This window comes from Cyrtonyx montezumae, unplaced genomic scaffold (assembly GCF_038088225.1).
Source record: "Cyrtonyx montezumae isolate F1298 unplaced genomic scaffold, pur_monq_1.0 scaffold_22, whole genome shotgun sequence".
Lineage (NCBI taxonomy): Eukaryota > Metazoa > Chordata > Aves > Galliformes > Odontophoridae > Cyrtonyx > Cyrtonyx montezumae.
In genome coordinates this window covers 2,724,982-2,743,723 of record NW_027071959.1, presented here as the reverse complement: position 1 = coordinate 2,743,723, position 18,742 = coordinate 2,724,982, and the positions used below count along the sequence as shown (strand labels likewise).

The following is an 18,742-nucleotide window of genomic DNA, read 5'->3' as shown; positions in this document are numbered from 1 at the left end:
GGGGGGGGAACCGCACAACGCCTTGCACTCAACCCGGGGCTCCGCCGGACGGACCCCGACGGTGCTCCGGAGCAGGCAAAGAGTTAAACGCTGCGCCCTGCCTCCTCCGAGCACTGACATCACGGGGGAGGGGGGAACGCCGTCGCCGCCGCCCCGCCCGGGAGGAGCGTGTGCGTGTGTGCGATCGGGCGGCGGTGCCCTGCAACCCGGGCAGCCCCCCCCTCCCCCCCCCCGCCCCGCGGCCGGCCCCGAGCCCCGCGCCCCACGCCCGGCCATGGAGCGGCCCCGCTCCTCCGCCGCTTGAGCTCCGCCGCCCCGCGCTGCCGGAGCCCCGGGAAGCGGAGGGCAGGCGGCGGGCGGGGGCTGCCGAGCCCCGCCGCTGGAACCACGGCACCGCAGCAGCAGCAGCAGCAGCCCGCGGAGGGCTCTCTTTATTTATCCCCCCCCCGCTTCCCGCCACCGCCTTCCCGCACTTTGTAATTTTTTTTGGTAATTTTTTTTTTTCTGTTTAATTTTTTTCCCCCTCCCCTCCTTCTCTCCGCCGGAGGAAGGCACCGAGCTGCTGCCCAACCGCCGAGAGGGGCCCCGAGCCCCGCCGAGCCCCGGGGACCCCGCGGATGTGCGAAGCTCTCCTCCGGCCGCCCTTCCTCCTGCCTCTGGGCGCACCGCCTCTTTATCCTCCTGCGCCTTTATTTTTATTTTTTAAGCAGACCTGAGCAGCATCACCAGGGGCGGGGAGGGTGGGGGGGCTCAGCGACGCTGGCAGACCCTTCCCTCGCCCGTTTCTTCGAAGGAACTCTCATGGCTTCACAGCTGCAGACAAGTTGCCGTGCATCGTGGTGGACTATCGGAGTTTGCATCCTGGCGGCCGCGCTCTTTCCAGGTGAGCCGTTGCCGGCCGGACCTCCCTTCCTTCCCCCTCCCCCATGCCGGGATTGCGGGGCTCGGGGCAGCCCCCGAGGGGATCCGGGGTGCGAGAAGCGCGGGGAAGGACGGGGTCCGCTTTTTGGGGTGCCCCCTCGGAGCAGGTGCGGATGCATCTGCCTTAGGGTGGGGGAGAGAGCCGGGGCCGATCGCAGCCCGGAGTGGAAAGGAACAACACCGTCGTTTGTTTCGGAAGCAGCCGCGGGCGGTGGGCTCCGGAGTGCTGGGAGCTGAGGCGGTTTGTTTGCTTTTTGGATGGAGCAGCGTTTAGCGAGGCACAGCAGGCAGCCTTCCCGGGAAGGGACCCGGGGCTGGGGAGCGAGCACAGATGTTTCGGAAGGGGAGAAGGAGATTTCATTTGTCCCTGAAGAAATCCCCACCCCCCCGCGCTCAACACACGCACTCTTCCCACGGGCTCTTTGCAGGGGAGCTGGACTGCTGCCGCGTTTCAAACCTTCCTTTCGTTGCTTTTGTGCTCGGAAAGGAGCAGATGGGCAAAGATGCGGCTCGGCATCTCCCCGGCTCCCCGGACCCCTCCCGGCTGCGTGTCCCCGTCGGGGCTCGGCGCTGCCCTGGGGCTGTGGCACAGCTGCTGGCAGCGGGCGGGTGACCCACTTTGTATAGTGCCCTGGGGGGGTGGGATGGGGATGGGGTTGGGGAGGGGGCTCCTCTTCCTTTCCGGCGCCGAAGGGGTTAACATCATCCTGGAGGGCCGTCCGAGGCGTTCACGCGGAAGGGTGACCAGCAGACTGGATTTAAGAGCGCTGATGAAATGAGCTAGGAAAGGAAAACGTAAGCCTTGTTTGCCTTTTCGGGGCAGGGTTGTTAGTGACCGGGTCCCAAGCGGTGGCGGCGGACACGTGTACCCCCCCCTCCCCACCCCCGGGCAGCGATAAGGGGCAGCGAGGCACGGTGTGCAGCTGGAACAGCAGGAGATGCATGAAGGCAGGGCGGAATCCGTTCCTCCGCTCTTCGGGCTGGGGCAGCTTGCTGGACGAGCCGGGAGCAAACGGCGTGGCACGGGGTGCCTTGGAGGTCGTATCGCACAGGGTGTGGGGAAATGGGCAGTGCGAGGGGGGCTGGATGGTCCGACTGAAGTGGGGGAAAAGAGCGGTGAAACAGGGGCAGGAGGTGGCTGGTCAAGAAACCGAGAAGAGTTGGTGAGAGGGGAAAGGTTAACAGTGAAGGGAATCCGGGTCTGGGTACGCCTCCGTATTCCCAGGACAAAGGGATCGGCTGTGCATTGCAAAAAGAGGCGGTGGAAGGGACAGCCTGGGGCTCCTTGCCCTCCCAGGCACAACTCTGCTCCTGGTAAGGCTTCCAGCTTCCCATGCAGCTCTTCTGCTGGGCAGGAAGCTCCCTGCAGCCTTGCAGGAGGCACTGGGGGTGCAGCACTGCCGCACCGGGTAACCCAGAGGGGTTTCATCCTCCCCCAGTCCCTGTAAGAATACACAGGCAGCGATTGAGGGCAGCCTGGCAGTGGTCAGTCCCCTTTCCTGCTGCTCTGCAGTAGCTCCATAGTTTGCCTGGCACCATCCTGCTGGGATGAGGCAGCAGTGCATCCAGCAGCACTTCGCCAAGCGTTAGGGGACAGGCAGCACTGCAGGATCATCCCTCCCGACCCCACCAGCCTGCATGCATGAGGATTTCAGCTGGACCACTGTGGTGTGGTGGATGCAGCACCTCTGCAGGAATGGCTGCTGCTCTGTTACAGATTTACTCATTCATCTGCTTCATTCAGCTGAAGGTGTGTGTAAAAGAAGCTGAAGATATACATACGTGTAACATACCGTGTGCATGCTTTGCATGCTTATCGTTGAGGAGAGGGGAATGTAGGATTCTCTGTTACAAGTGGATTGGAAGCTGTGGATTTTACTTTTTGGGGTCCTTCTTTTCGGAAAATGATGTTTGGTACGTGGCAGCTGATGGGAGAAAGGCAGGAGGCACTGCCTGCTTCCTGGAAAACCCTTCACAGCCCATCTTGATCAGTGCCATTTCATTTTGTTCCCGTCCACGTACGCTGCCTCCACCTTCTGACAATGTTAGCTTTCCTTCTGATAAGGAAATAAAAGTCCCCTGCTGTAAAACCTGTAAAGAGGTCCTTACAGTGTCTTTAATGCGATCGACTCAATCATCTGGAACGGATTGAGTGCAGGATTCCTGCAGCCCTCCCTGCAAACCTGCTGCCAACCGGGTGCCAACCGATGGCTCTACCACTGGGGTGCTGAGCTGTGAACATGCTGGCAAGCCAGGAACCCCTCTTCCCAACTGCTTCCCTCTGCACGGGGACAAATTCCTGCCTGCTGTCCCCAGGCTGCCTCTTGGGCCTCATTGATTGCAAAGTGCTTTGAGATCCTCAGCAGGGAGAGGTGCTCCCAGCTGTGACATCGGGGTTTTTCCATTGCTGTGCTTGAAAGCGGTGCTGGCTGAGCAGCAGAGACCCACGGGTGCTGGGTCAGGCTGGGCTGCAGCTGGAGGGTGGGCTGCTTTTTGGAGAGCATCACTGCCTGCTGCTGCAGGATCCTGTCCAGCTTGTGCTCTGCAAAGCTGCTTTCGTATCTCAGAGCAGCTTCCAGAAGACAAAAAGTTGCCCAAGTTTTGCTCAGCCTTTGAGTTGTTCGTTGGTACTTCTTCTTTGCCCTACCTAAAGCTCAGAACCAGCGATGTCAGGCTGTTCTGGGAAGCAAAAAATGCCCTTTGCTGCTGTTTTCTCATTAAACTCATTGCTGTGGAACCGACCTGTCGGGTTCTAACCTGGCCTCATGTGTGAGCTCATGGCTGTGTCAGCATGGGCGAGGTGACAGGAGCACACTGAGCTCCTGCCCTGAGAGATGCTCCCAGCCCCGTTTGCAGAGGGACGTGCAGGAGCATCAGCCACGAGCTGGTGGCTGACGAGCGCCCGTGGTGGCAGAACCCAACGCATCTCTGGGCTGCAGCTGAGGCTCCTGCGGGATCCTTCGGGCACCACGCGCAGCTGGGCTGACTCCAAAGGGAACCAGAAGAGCTGGTTGGCATGAGCTGCTGCCAGGCTGTGCCCTCTGCTCGTGGGGCAGCCCATTCCCACCACCAGCACCACGGCAGAGAGGGAGACAGCATCGGGGTGAAAGGCCCCTGGGGAAGAGCAGAAGCTGTGAGCACTGCAGGACCGAGCTGCTGAGTCCTCGTATGGATGGTGGCCACAGCACTCAGGAGCTCTTAAGAAAAGGTTTGCATCTTGCAACATCATCGCTTAAGGTTGTGCTGGCTCTTGCTTAGGGCATTTTCCCAGGCTGGCTAGCGTGGTGCAAAGTGCAGAAATCAGTGAGAGAGGGGCAAAGGTGCTCCAATCTGAGCAGCCCCCGGAGATGTTGCGTTCTCAAATCCATCAGATGAAATCAGGGCAGCTGCGGTGTGGGGTGAGTTTGGTGCCGCTGCATCTGGGACCCAGTTTGCACTTGAGACACCTCCAGTGTTAATTACCAGAACTCAGCCGTCCCAGCACAGAGAATTCAGGCTCCCGAGCCCCGGTGGATGTTTGTTTAACTAAAGCACAAACCCTGTCCTGATCCCTCCCTTTGTCTTCCTCCTGGCTGCTGTTGCAGTGCAGATATCCTCCTGGTCTTTCTCTGCTTCTCCCAGGGAAGGTTCAGCCCAGGTGAGGAATGTGCTGTGCACAGACATACCCTCGCAGGCTGCTTTGTGCAGAGCTCCATAGCAGGAGAGAAACTCCTTGCCCAAGCTGCTCAGATGCAGAGTTGCTGTCTGTGGGAGGAGATTTCTGACCCTGCTGCTCTCAGGCCATGCCACCGTGCTGGGTTAAAGTCTGCATTCCCACCCCTGGTGCTGTCATGCATTTACAACAGTGCAATGCAAGTTGCATGCGCAAAGGCCATCACTGCCAGCACTGAGTTGTGTTCTATGTCCTGTACTGCCACTCCTGTGTGTCCCTGCCTCCACGAGCACTTGAGCTGCCCACGTGCTGTCCGTTTGCTGTCTCTCCCCATCCCCGGGGCTGATGCAGCACTTGCACAACCCAGCACCATAAAGCAGCAGCTCCTGGCCTCCTCCGCTGTGTGTGCGTCCCAGGCTGCTCCTGCCCCATGGAGCTTTATAGGGATCATGTCCAACACCTCCAACCCCTTTTGCCTCTCCATGGCACACTGGGGATGGCTGGGAGGGAGGGATCAGCCTTGTGAACCATCTCATTGCCATCCTCCTGTTCTGGAAAGGGGAGTGCTTCGGTGGGACTTGCCTCCTGGAAAGACATCGTGTGGCACTGAGGGTTCCCATTTACCTTTCTGACTACAGGAGACAGCAAAGTGACTCCGTCTGCTCCCAGCCATGCACGAACATTACAGGATGCACAAATCACATCCCTGCCTCAAAGCAGCGGCGGGTACCAGATGGGCCACCTGACTGTGAGACAGAAGGTGCTCCCAAGCCTGGTTAGTCACAGCTCTGCCTCCATCTCCCTTCTCTACCTGGGAAAACCCCATTATCAGACAGGTCCCAACTCTTGTTTTTCCTTTCCTAAGGAAGATCCATTCCTCCCCCTGTGCTGCATTGAGGCATCCGGAGGCAGGGCCAGGCATGACAGTGGGGCCGTGCAGCTCGCAGCTGGTGGCTGGAAGCCAGGGGATGCTCTGGGGACAGGCGAGCACGGCTCAGGGCACAAAGACATGTCTGTGCGGGGCTGGCACCCAGCACTCTGTGGCCACCTGAGAGCAAAACCAGCCTTGTTCCTGTGCCCGGCAGAGGAGGGGCTGTGACCACAGCATGTAGAAACTGGACCAGGTGCTCCCAGGACCCGGAGGGGTGCTGGGTGAGAAGGGTTCGCTGACCCCAAGAGCCACATCCCCAGCAGAGCACTGTGCTGAGGGCCTTCCTGCCCCGGAGGAAGCGTTAAGGATGAGTAATCAAAGCTGGTTTAGGGGCTGTATAAATGCACAGAGGAAAAGGATGTGTGCTGCTCCCAGGAGGTCGGAGCACACAGGATGCCCTCGTGGTGTCACTTGCCTCTGTCACCCAACCCAGTTAGCCAAGGCGTGTGTCATTTGAGAAGCAGTGTTGTTTTAAGGGCTGGAACAGGAGGCAGCAGCCAGAGCTTGGCGGCATGCAGCGGGGACAGCAGCGGGAGCTGCTCACTGCTGGGGCTGCTCGTGTTCCTCCCTTTATCAGCAGCACTGAGCTGCAGAGCGGGGCATCTTCAGCAAGCAGGGGAGAGCTGAGGCTGTGCCCATGTATGGTCATTAGGGATCAGGGATGTGTGGCGTAGCAGCATCCCTACCATGTTATAATTCATATCAGCTGCTAGTTTCCATGGGACCCCGGACCCCTCTTGGCTCTGTTGGCTGGATGCTGGCAGGCTGAGCGCTGCACCCCATCCTTTGCCTTTATCCCTCTCCCCTCAGCCCCTGGTTCTTCTGGGAGTTGGCCTCCAAGAGAAGGATGGTGGCAGGAATGAATTCTCCAGGGCTCATATTTCTGGTTATCACGCTATAGGAAGAATATCCTTTCTTTCACAGCGTGGCAGGAACAGACTTTCAAAAATGTATCCTGGTTTTTAAATACTCTCTTCGCCTGTGGTGTAAATACCAAAATGTGTGTGTGTGTGTGTGTGTTTTTTTTTCTCTCTCCCCTTTCTGTCGGAGTTTAAAAATATCGCTAGCCCGGGGAGGTGCATCTTTCAGTGAGATTTACAACGGCTGCTCTCAAGTGATGTGGAAAATGAGCCTCCCTCTGCCCCATCCTTCCTGGCACCTTCCAAGAATTTATTTCCTTTATTTGCCTGAGCCTAAGAATACTTAGAGGCTGCATCTCCGCCCAAGCACTCTAATTATTTAAGTTTTGTTTATGGCCAGCCTCTGGAGAGGCAAGTAGGTCCAATCCCTGCCTCGGCGGGTTGCTCAGCTCTGTGTTAGTGCAGTTTGATAATGATCAACAAATCACGGATCCATCAGTGCTGTGTAGCAGCCCTGCTCTGTGAATTGGCTGAGCCTTCGGGGCAGGCTGTGCTCTGCACAGAGGCAGGGAGCAGCAGCAAGGTGTGGGATGGGGCTGAGGGATGGGGGACTTCTGCCCTGTGCTTGGGGACACAGCAGGACGGAGGGAGGACCTGTTTGTAGCGGAGCATCTCAGGAAGGCCAGGCTGGGAGATGAGCTGTGGCAGCAGGTTTGCCTCCAAGTCTGTGCAGCAGGATGGCTTTGGGATGTGCTCCATATCTGCAGCGTGGAGTGAGTTTGTCAGGGCTCAGCTTTGTCCCCATGTGATGTAAGGGCTGCGTGGGAAGGGCAAGGATGGAGAGAGGGGAGGAAGGAGCTCCTCTTGCACTTCAAGTCAGCTCCTCAAGGTCAGCTCCAGGCACGCTCTGTGCAGATGCTGTCTGTGCAGATGCTGTCTCAGCTGTACCCTCTCTGTGGCCTAGGGGGTGGACTCCGATTCACAGCTTGGCTAGTATTGATCCGAGGCCTTTCACTGGTTCTATATTGGTTTCAGAAACATGAGGCTAAGAGCATCCTTTTTCGCTCTCTCTCTGTTCTGTGCTCTCGGTGTCCCAGTGCCTGCAGAGCACCTCGTGCATGGGGAAGCAGGAGGATGTGCAGCCTCAATACTGACTTCCACTAGCGTGAATCAGCTTTTACTGAAAGGGAAAGCTTGGCCTGGAGGTGATGGCAAAGGCAGGCTGGGCTCCGAAGGGCTGGCAGCACTTCTTGGCTTTGCCACACGCTCCCTGGAATACCCTTGGCCAGCTCCCTTCACCTCCACGTGCCTTTCCTCTCTGCTCACACTGCCATGCATCTGCAGGCACCTTGCACAACCCGTCCTGCATGCGTTGCTTGTCGGGAGCGCAGGGCAAGATGACTCTCCCCTTTATTTTGTACTGCTTCTTTCCGAGCAGTCGAGATCAGGCAGCTCTTTGCCCAAGGACGTGAGAAAATCGCTCCTCGCAGTTAGGTGCACAACTACTCTGCCTGTGAAAATGCCAGGCTTGGTTTCTTACCTCTCTGAGCGTGCAGTGTGTGGGTTGGGGCTGTGGAAGTGGGTGGACGTGGTCTGTTGGCTTCCCTGCCTGGTTTCGCTCAGGGGCCGCCCACTTTCCCTCTCCACTCTCTTTGCATTTGGGTCACTTCTGGTTTGCAGTCATTATCCAACCAGGGGGGTGAAGGCAGGTGAGGGGGTGGGATAGGGGAATCGTCTCCTGGAAGTCTCACACTGGAAGTTTTGTGGCCAAAGGGGCTGCAAGGTGGCAAGCTCAGATGTGAAAGCAAAGAAATAGCTCTGCTGCAGCCCCCCCCACCCTAGCACAGTGCTGGGTGAGTTATTACAGCACCCGGCCAGGACAGAGAGAAGGATGGTGGCTGTGAAGTTCAATAATTGTTAATTATTACCCACAGTTCCCATGAGACTTTCTCCCCCCCTCTCCCCCAAGAAAAAAAAAACCAACCCACACGAAACAATGTACTTCTCTTTTGCAAAGGTGTTTTGTGGGACATTTGTCACTGTCCTGGCCACTCTTGAGTCCTATCTCGCTGCCTCCATTCTGCCTCCAGTGAGATTAATAAAGAGCTGCTGGAGAGCTTCTTATCTCGAGCTGAATAATGTTTGTAATACAGGGAGGGGAGGCAGCTTTGATCCGGAAAAAAAAAAGAGAGAAAAAAAAAGAGAAAGGCCATTGGGGCCGGGGGGTGGGGGGTGGGGGGTGCGGGCGGGCAGGGCTGTGCGTGGGAAGCTGGCACGGCCGTGCTGCACCCAACCTGTTCTGCAGAGCTGTGGGTTAGGGCTTGCCGGGCTGGGGAAAAAAGGGCTGGAGCAGCTCCAGGGCTGCTGGGGGCTGTATGCTTCCCTCTGTTGGAGGAGGGGGGAGAGGGTTCTGGCTGCAGGAGGCTGAACCTTAGAGTTTGGTGTCAAAGGAGACCGAACATTTGGGCTTGGGAGCTGCTGCCCAACCCCAAGCTGGGCAAAGCATCACCTGGAGCATCGCTGAGCCTCAGGTTCCCAGGGGGTCTGAACCCAGAAAGAGCAGAAAAAATAAAACCAAAACAACAAAACAACAACCCATGATGAGGGATGCTGCGGGCATCCAGAGAGCCAGGGCTGCAGATCCACCCCCTGCTCCCCCGCTCCCAGCCACAGCCGCATCCCGGCTGGCAGCAGAGGTTGCCCGCAGGGGAGGGCCACACCTGGGAGGCAGGAGGGGCCCAGCTCTTCTCACGGGTGTGGGTTGGGAGCCGGTTGGGCCAGGCTGGGCCCCCCCCTGAGGCCAGGATCCCTGTCAGAGTGTGCCAGGGCCACAGAAATAGGGAGCAGGGGGAGCGGGCTCGGCTCTGAGCATCCCCTGGATTCTGTATCCCATCTGCCAGGAGTGGTGGGGAGCTCTGGGAGGGTTCAGGTGTTTGCTCCAAAGCTCCATGTGGACAATTAATCCATGGGGAGATGAGTGCTGAGTTTGGTCCTCACCACCCAACCTGCTCAGGATGAATCCGTCTGGGGGACGCTGTGCAACGCCTCAATACGTGGGGTGAGGTTTGGTGGTGCTCCGTGGGTCTGCGAGCACCTGGAGCTGGGGAAATCCAAGCCACGAATAATGGGTCTCAGCAGGTGCCACTCCATTGGGAGGGCACTACATCTGTGTGTCCCACCCTCCCCTTGTCCTGCAGGGCCATCCTGGGGTGACACCGTGCGGACATCTCACCATGGCCAGGGGGTGACAGCCCTGTCCCCTGGGTGCGCGTTCCCCACGCCGTGCTGCTCCCCCTCCGTGGGGCTCCGGCCACCCAACACCATCTGTTCATTTTCGGCCCGTTGCCATGGAGACGGGGTGGCTTGAGACGGGGTTTCATGAGCTGCAGCTGGGGGAACGCTGGGAAAGAAAGCACACGAGCAGGGAGAAGTCTTCCTTTTCCTGGGCGGAAACGAAGGGTGAGAGGGATGGAAATGGCCACGCAGTGCTCCGGCCCATCACAGGCACGTGTGCGCCTGACAAGAAGATGCTTTGTGTCCCCGTTATCCCCCCGTGGCCGTGTCCACGGCTCCCAGTGGAATCTCAGAGGTCACTGGAGCTGAACCAGGGGACGTCGGGTTGCTTTCGACGTGTCGGTGCTCACGCTCGACCTGGACGGTGGGAGCAAGATTTGGGGTTTGCTGCGGTTGGGCCCCTCCTCTCCCCATGCAAAACTTGTGGTTGCATGGGAACATTCTGCAGGTGGGCAAGTGCAGGCTGGCACGGGCTGGGATGGGCTCCCCACAGCCAGGGAGGCTGAGCCTGGCCCCTGCTTTGCTTCTGCACCAGCAGAGGGTTGGGCTGCGGGGAGGGTCACTGCTCCTGCTCTTCCTTGCTAAGCCCAGAATAAGGAATGAGCCCAGAGAAAGGGGCTCTCTGCTGTTTGTGTATGGATGCGTGTGTGTCTGCGTATAATCCAGGTGGAAACGGCTTTTGAAAAGCAAACAGAAGAGGAAGCAACAAATTACTATCTGCTTGTAGACAGGAAGATCTGGGCTAACGTGTGACAGACGAAAATGCATTCTGACAGATTGACAGATAGACAGACATGTTTTTGTGCTCCTTTAGCATCCTTATAGAAACAGAAGATAATTCGGGCTGCACAGGAGCTCATTAGGTCACCTACCTACCTAGTGAAGCGGATGGGTGTGCTCAGTGCCCTTCTTCCAGACCCAGCAGTGAGCAGGAGCTGTGAGTGTGAGCCTGGGGCACTCGGTGTGTGCAGGCTGCGAGCAGCTTGCCCTGGGCTGAGGGCACGGAGCTGCTTTTGGACGTGATGCTGCAAAGGCAGGTGGGGGTTTTAACAATGAGGCTTTGGGTTTGTTTCCACTAAATTCAGGGAAAGGGGATCGATGAAGTGGTTGCTGTGTGCCTTTGGTAGAGTCCTGCTGTGCTGGCTGCAGTCCCTGCCAGGGGATTTTCTCTGCCTTTTGCTGGACCCAGGGCAGGAGGAGGTGTTTGAGGGCAGAGCTGCTTGCAGGCTGCCTCGGTATGAGTGGTGGGAAGCAGAGAATCAGCCTGGCAGCCCTCGTGAGCGCAGGGCTGGCTTCAGATCGCTTTTTCCCTCCTCTCAGAGCCCAGATCCAGGGCTGAATGTCACCTCCTCCCTTGTGACTCGCTATTTACCATCCCCATTTCAATTTGCAGAGCCAGTGCCCTTTTCCCGCTGGCTCTGCCCTCCGTGCAGTGGGGAATCAGCACATTCTGGGCTTGAAGCTTCTCCCAGATTTATGAGCTTGCTCTTCACCTTGAGAGTAAGGCTCCCTTGCCCCGAGACAGCTTTGAAACCCAAAACACCAATTGCTGACTCAAGCAAACACTGTTGATGCTCCAGCAAGTCAAAGTTCCTCCGTTTCTCTTTTTTTAGGACATGAGCTGTTGAGGTTTTGTTGTTGGCCTTTCTGCGTTTCCCTTTTCCTGCGCAGACAAGAGGCCCAAAATATTCTGAGCAGGATCAATGTGACTTTAAAAGAACCCTTCGATAGCACTTCTGAGGGACACTGCTTCCTTGCCAGAGACCGACAAAAAAACCACAGCAAAAAACCCCACAAAAAACCACCTCTCATTTTCCTCTCCCCTTGAAAAGCAACGCTCCTTAATTGGCTTTTAATCGGAGGAAGACGAGAGCTGTTTGCATTGAATTGGTAATAGGGGATAATATCTTAGCTGGAGTGATGGGTTATTTGATCTCTGTGCATCAGAAACCTGAGTGTGTCTGTGAAATGGGGGGAGGGATGGGGCTGGCTGGGGGCCCAACCAGGAGCACAGCTGCTTTCCTATTCCCAATCATAATTAGAAATAGGATGGTGAACAATCACTGTTTGTCCCATCGCTCCAGGGCATCGAATGGCACCGGGAAGCTTGGGGAAAAGCCTTCAGAGTTGGCATGGAGAGTAAGAGGGGTGTTACCATCAGGGCAGGTTACCATCAGGGAGGGTTTGCAAGGAATGGGCACTTTTGTCTCGGAACGTCGGTCTGGGTTGCGGGGAACAAGCTGTCTTGGCCTGGGGCATTGCTTTGGCTTTGGTTCCCATTGATGTGCCATGCTTCTGTCCCCACTGTCATCACCCAGGGCTGAGCAAGGGCATCCACATGGACTTCTGCATCCCTAAAAACCACTGACAATCCACTGCTGGTCCCGTGCTGGGCTTCGAGCAGGGGACAAAAGGGAAACAGATCAGACAGGCACCGCTTTGCCCTCCTGAAGCGATGCAGTGGGATCCAAAGAGGCGACCATTGACGTCAGCAGCTCCTGCTAGAGCTGCACCCACGGTCAGGGCCCCGAGTGCTGAGCCCGATGAAACGTGTGCTGAAATGCCTCCTGGCTTGGTGCTGACTCAGGCACACATGGGAAATTTGTTGGTGTGGACAACACCGCCCGTCTCTGGCTGGGTTTGTTTGGTTTGCTGCTCTCTGCAGCTGCCTTTGGAGCGGTAAATCGCTGTGCACGTTGCTCGTGGCCTGCGTGGAGCAGTTAATATTTAATCAGAGGCCTTTGGTTGGTCGGCAAAGCATAAAAATCCACTTCTGTTGTTTTTAGGGCCAGGCTCCCCAACAGGCTCAGGGTCCGCTTTTAATTCGTTAAAGATCGCAGCACGCTGCTCAGTGCCAGGCTCTCTGAACACCTCTCCTCCCAGCAAAGCACCTTGAAAACACCAAGGCATCCAAAGCGACTGGCGCCCAGCAGGAGAAATGTTATTTACACAAGAAGTGCTATCCGCATTCCCTCCTCCTTCTCAGGGTTTTGTTGCAGGTCTGCTCACACGGTTGGGTTCTGCTCCGTGGCACCCAGGAGGGATATCCCGCCTTGCAGGAGTGTCTGGCTTTGCTAGCACGTCCTCCCTCTGGCTCTGTGCTATCAGGCACCCAGGCCTGCAGAGCTCGGTCCCATCCCCTCTCCCCTCTTCGTGGCACAGCCAAGGTTTCTCCCCCGTGCAGCGTTTCCGCGTTGACTTGAATTTGGCAATCCGTGGGGATCTCCAGTTTGTTTTGCAACACGAGGCCTTTGGATCGTTATCCCTTTGGGAACAAGCAGCGGGATGGCCAAGGTTTCTCCAGCTGGTGTTTTGTGATGTGTAGGAGGGCACGGCTTGTTTGCAAGAGGGACCAAGCAGCGGCACGTCAGCTCTGCTTCCTGCTGACCAGAACATCACGCCCGCTAAAGAGCAGTGACTGGATGGGGTCAGGGAGTCCAGCAGTCCACCTCCAGAGGCCGGCACCTTGTCAGGTCTTGTTGCTGAGGGAGCAGGGCTCTGTGTGTTGGATGGGTGTGCTGAGGTGGGTGCTTCTGCCCCACTGATGTAGTGCTGGTAGCAGTGAGCTGCGTGGGGAATGGCTTGCAGGATGGGGAGCAGGGAGATGGGCAGGCGGTGCTTGGGGGCATCTGTTGCCCCGCAGTCTCTGATATGGGGCATAAAAAAGTGCATCCGAAACCAGAAGAGCAGCTCTGTTGGTGGCAAGTTGGTGTTTTGTCCCCTTAACTGGACAGGGCACGGGAATTCTGCATAGTGTGGGGCAGATGTTACAGTCTTTCTGGAATTATTTCCTCTGCTGGGATCCCGAGTCCCAGTTTCTACAGAGATACCAAAGGAGAAGCGTGTAAGGTCCTTTACATGCCCCGAAAGGCACATGGGGCAGATTTCTCCCAGCCCATACCACGCAGTGCCACATGGGATGCTGAGTACAGGCCCCATCCCGCGCGGCACACTGCAGGAGGGGTTAACCCCGTGCCGGAGCATCCTTTGTTCGGGGCAGCGATGGGAACGGAGCACTCAGAGGTGACCACCACAAAATCGCACACGTCCGCGCTTTACGATGCTGATTTTCAGTTCCAGCAGCTGTTCCGATTGAAACGCGCAGACGTGTACTCCAGCTCGGTGGAAGTCAATTAAAAATAAAACCGAGGGAGCAGGACCGGTGTAGGAACCCAGCGACGCTCATCGGCCATAAAAGTTGCGTCCTTTCAAGCCTGGATTTTCACTTCCATTTGCCACAGGCGGTGGGATCTGATCGGAGCGCTCATTAGCATAGAAATGCTGTTGGTTGCTCCGCATTCCTGGCCCCGGCGCTTTGTTCCTGCTCACGGCATGAGCCGCGATCAAACCTCCTCCCCTGCACCGCCTCATCCCCAGCCCGGCTATGGGGCGAAGGGGGAGGGGGAGAGGATGGGAAGGAGGAGGGGGATGGGGATGGAGATGATGAGAACGGGGGGTAGGGGTGGGGATGGAAGGGGGATGGGGGCTGGGATGATGAAGATGGCGAGGATAGGAGTGAGGGTGATGAAGATGATGAGGATAAGGGTGGGGATGCGAAGGGGGAGGGGATGATGAAGATAAGGTTGGGGACTCACAGGGGGATGGAGATGATGATGAGGGTGGGGGGTAGGAGTGGGGATGCAGAGGGAGATGGGGATGGGAATTGGGATGAAGGTGATGAGGAGGGGGCAGGGATAAGGGAGGGACTGCTGTGACCTGCGCTGTGACACCGCTGACCGAGCCGGGGGGGGGTTGGGGGAGGTCCTGGTGCCTGGTGGCCCCGCGGATTAGCCAACCGACATCTGCAGGGAGCGGGGAAGGGGGCAGGGAAGAGCTGCTGCTGTCTTTTGTTGTTGCTTTTCTGCGGTATGTGGCCGGAATATAGGTCGCCTATTGCACAATGGGTCGTGGCCATCTTTAGGGGGTTTGCCTCTGTTTTGCCGGAGCAACGAGGGAGGAGAACTTTGGCTTAGCTCTGCATCAGCTGGCCACGGTGGTCTCGTGGTGCACGGCTCGATTAGGAGAGTTTGGTTTTTGATAGGACCACTGCAGTCAACCTGCTCTTCTTCCTGCTCTGGCTGCATGCTTTGGGGTGAGGAACTTCACGTCCTTCTGCCTCTATTTTTGCCAGCGTGACATTGCTAGGGCAGGGGCTGTCAGATGGGAGATGTGCCTTCATGAAGGAGCAGACCTGATGGAGAACAGTAGGAACTTCAGGTTCCTCCCCTTCCTGCTGTTGCTGAACACGTGCTCCTCTGCAGTCCTGGCTGCATGGGAAGCAGCTCAGATCCTTGCAGCAATGAGAATGGGGAAGCACAGGTTCTCCTCTGCAGCAACCCCAGCTGCAGCCTAGGAGCCACATCTGTAGGTTGGCATCGTTTTCTGGAGGAGCTCAGGAGCTTTACAGGGTGCAAGATGGGCTTCCAGCTGCTGCAACCCTCACATTCCTTCATGCCCACTCCTGGTAACATGATTTAACAAGAGGATGGACAGAGTCCCACAGTCCCCTGGGATGCCGAAATGTGCTGATGAATCCCTTGGCTTCAGCCCCGGGCATTATCAATGAAAAACCCATTTATCCTCTGTGCACAGCCCCTTCAGAACTCTTGGTTCATTTCCTTCATCACCTTGAGTGCATCGAGGCCTGGGACTCTATTTAAAAATCTATTTGAGCAGTGGTTCAAAGGTTTCTCAGCGAGGTTTTGTAGGCTGTGCGCATTAACTTCCCCGCAGCCCTCGCCATCTTTTGCTCTGTTACTGCTCAATAGAAAACCAAAACGAAGGTAGCAGATTGAGATCAGCTTTCAGACAAGCTCTGCACGCACTGCGAGGGTCCTTGGGGCTGATCCTTCCTCAGCAGGCAGCAGCAAACAAAGACAGCCAGGCTGTTTGATGAGGAAGGGCTCTCGTGGTGCTATCAGACGCCGGACATCTTCACATTGATGTTTATGCTGCGGAGATGTTTCACTGTAGGGTCAGTAGGGAAGAGGAGGGAGAGGCCACTTGTGAGCAGCTGCACAACGAGCCCTGAGCTTTCCTTGGTGCTCCAGCCCTGGCTCCCAGGACCAGTAGAGCTGCTTGGTGCAAAGCTGTGCTGCAACACAGGTGGAAGGCAGCAAGCAGACAAGCTCTGCTTGCATCAGGCTCTGGCCCCGCTGCTGTTGATGCTAGCCAGCACCTCTCAGTGCGGATATCTGGTTGCAGCAGGCAGAGGACACTTACATGTGATGGACTGGCTGCAGCAGGTGTTGCTGACCACATTGCCCTTTGTAGCACTCCGTGTCCCAGCAGGGATCTGGAAGAGCATTTTGACTCATTCAAAGCAGCCGGTGGGTCCTGAGCCCCACTGCTGCAGATGGAGGTTGGACCCAGGTTGGGGAGCACAAGGGCAAGGCATGAGGACGTGAGGACTTGCTGCTGTTTGTGGGGTTAGGGTGCCGTGCTCCAGCACGAGGCAGCTATCACACAGCCAAACTCACACGATGGAGTCCCAGTGCTGCTCCAGGAAGGTTTCTCATTTCTGGGCTGGGCTTCTCTTCTGGCTGCTTTGTTTACAGGGGAATAAGTGACACAATCAGGCAGCCTGATCTCCTGCCTTGGGAGGGCGGAGAGGGCTGATCCACATCTTCTGTGCTGCTGCTGAATCGGCGTGGCCAATTCCCAAGACTGGGGGCTGGCAGGAGCAGCACGGTGGAGTGACAGACCCCACTGTCCCTGCAGGGAGGGCAGGTTCTGTGGGAAGGGAGCAGGGCTGAGCACACTGCAACCCCACATCCTGGTTTTCCAGCCCTCTCCTTCCTCCTTTTTTCTCAACGCTTCCTGGAGCCCATTGCTATGGGCAGGCACGCTCCAGCTGTAACTTCCTCCCTTCCTGTTCTCTGTGCATCATGCTGGCTTGCTCCCTGTCCCTTGTGGCACCCCTTCGTCTGCAGCTCCCTGCTCTGCCTCTCCCTTTTCTTTTTTTTTCCACACCTCATGTCCTTATTTGCTCAGTTCTGGGAGCCCAGCACTACAGGACGAGGAGGGAGCGTGGGAGAAAAGGACCCATATACGAAATACTCTGAGTGGGGAAAATTGCCACGTTTGCTAATGCCACAAAGGAGGCAGCCTTTTCTCAAGCCCTGGGGTGGATGTGGAGGCAATAAAGAAGGGAAAAACCACTAGAAGCGAGAGCCGCCAAGCTGACAGCCCCAGCAAGCTGAAACCTGCCTGGCAAGGAGGCTTGTCCCAGAGCAGGAAGGGGCAGGTTCCCAGCCCAACCAGCTCTACATAGTCCCTTTCTCATGGTATGGGAGCCCCAGTTTTCCAGGGAGAGCCATACCTGCTCAGCCCCCAGCCCTGCACCATCACTTCGGGCTGCTCCATGCTTGAGTGACCCTGAGAGCCCCGCTCTGCTCACTTGGCAGTGCATGCCCAGCTCACCAGTTCCTCTCTGCAAGTCACAGCTCCCAGAGCTCACCTGGCTCCCAGCAGGAGCCATACTATGGCTGATCTGCAGTGACAGTGTAAGAGCAGGCTCCTTCCTGCCCTGTGCCAGGGCTCCTTGTGCTCTGCTGCAGAAAACCTACTGGAAAAGGAAGCAGAGAGGAAGCATTGTTAATGGGTCCTGCTGCATTTTTCCCCTACAGAGGGCTGTGCAGCCTTGAGCATCACCCACCAGGCCTTGCTCCTTGGTTCTTGCACCAAAGCCACCATGCTCAGCCCTTGCCAAGGCTGCAATGCTTCCTCTACATTAAACCACCTCTTGACCTTAAGGGGCTGGGAGCCAGCCAGCACAGCCCTGTGCCTGTGGTGTGCATGGCCCTGTAGGTCCCAAGCCACAAGGGCTCAGCCCATGGCCTGCTTGCTTCCCTGCTGCCATTTGACTGAAGCTGCATTTCTGGGGCGAGTCGGAGCAGGCAGCTGGTGCTGGTCGGACCGGCTCTGGGCACGCTGGGAGAGATGAAGATGTTGGCTGTGGCTGGGACAGGAGACGTGCTGCAGCTTGCTGCTGCTCTCTCACAGGGGTTTGAGCTTGGGAGATGTCTTCCTGCAGTGAAACAGTGCCAGAGGGAAGTGGAGATGGAAAAAGGAGAATGGCAGAAACAGGTGGCTCTGGCTTACGGGAATGAACCTGCTGCAGCACGAGCACAGGGCTGGGGTTGGAGGTGTGGGGTGACCAACCACTCCCAGCAGTGGCAGCACCAGGTATTTTGTGGTAGCCTGTAAGAAAGGCAGAGGAGAGGGGGACATGGGGCTCCTTGCACACGTGGCTGAGGGTTCCCTCCATCACATCAATCACAGCATTCATATAAGGTGAGGAGAAGGAATAGGTTTGCTTCCCTTTCTCCACTCCCCTCTCCTCCATTCTGCTCCTTCTCCATCTCCAAGCCATTTTCCCAACCCTCTCCCTTCTTTCCCATGCCTCTCCTCTCCCTCATCCCTTTGTCTTTCCCTGTTCCTCCCCCCACTTCTTATATGTCTGCAGGATGCCTCTACCCAGACACAACAGAAGCTGAAGGGCAAGACTGGAACTCCTCTAGATGCAATCTCCATTTTGCTCAAGGATCATTAATTACCTTGATGATTAAATACAATTAAAGATCCGTAAGACCTTTCTGATATCAGAGCCATTAGCAAGGGCAGCTTTTAGGAACCTTCACCAGCAGTAAAACAAAAGGAGGAGACAGACCAGTAAATCAGGGAATCCCAATTAAAATCCATGCTTAGCTCATTAACCTAATTATGCATTGTGTTGTGCTAGCCTGAGCTCCTCTGGGGGAAGCAGTGGGGGCAGCTATGTGTTAGCCCAGCTAGGATGCTTGTGCTGTATTGGAGGAAGAAAATGGCATTTAAGGGGAGGGGGGGAGATTTGTAGCTGGGCTCTGCAAGTCAGAAATGTTTGTACTGAGCACTGAAATGCAGTGGTGCAGCGTGCACTTCCCCTAATATCCTTGCCACAGCCCTGTGCCTCTGGCAGCACTTCCAGCACTGGGTCCAAAGGACACCAGATGGCACCAGGATGTCCCCCTCACCCTACACTTGGCCATGGGGAATCCAATGACCACAGCCACCTGCATCTGCCCTGGGGTCTGATCAGAGCTC

At 56.8% G+C, this 18,742-nt stretch overlaps 1 protein-coding gene across 1 annotated transcript in view; it reads left to right on the top strand.

Annotated features, from left to right (window-relative positions):
• Positions 1-511: 511 nt before the first annotated feature.
• Positions 512-18,742, top strand: part of LOC136049918 (nectin-1-like) — a 42,406-nt gene continuing 24,175 nt past the window's right edge. Inside the window, exon 1 of the mRNA XM_065738468.1 lies at positions 512-883. Within this exon, the coding sequence (XP_065594540.1) occupies positions 802-883 (82 nt within the window). The 5' untranslated portion in view covers positions 512-801. The remainder of the gene's footprint in view (positions 884-18,742) is intronic.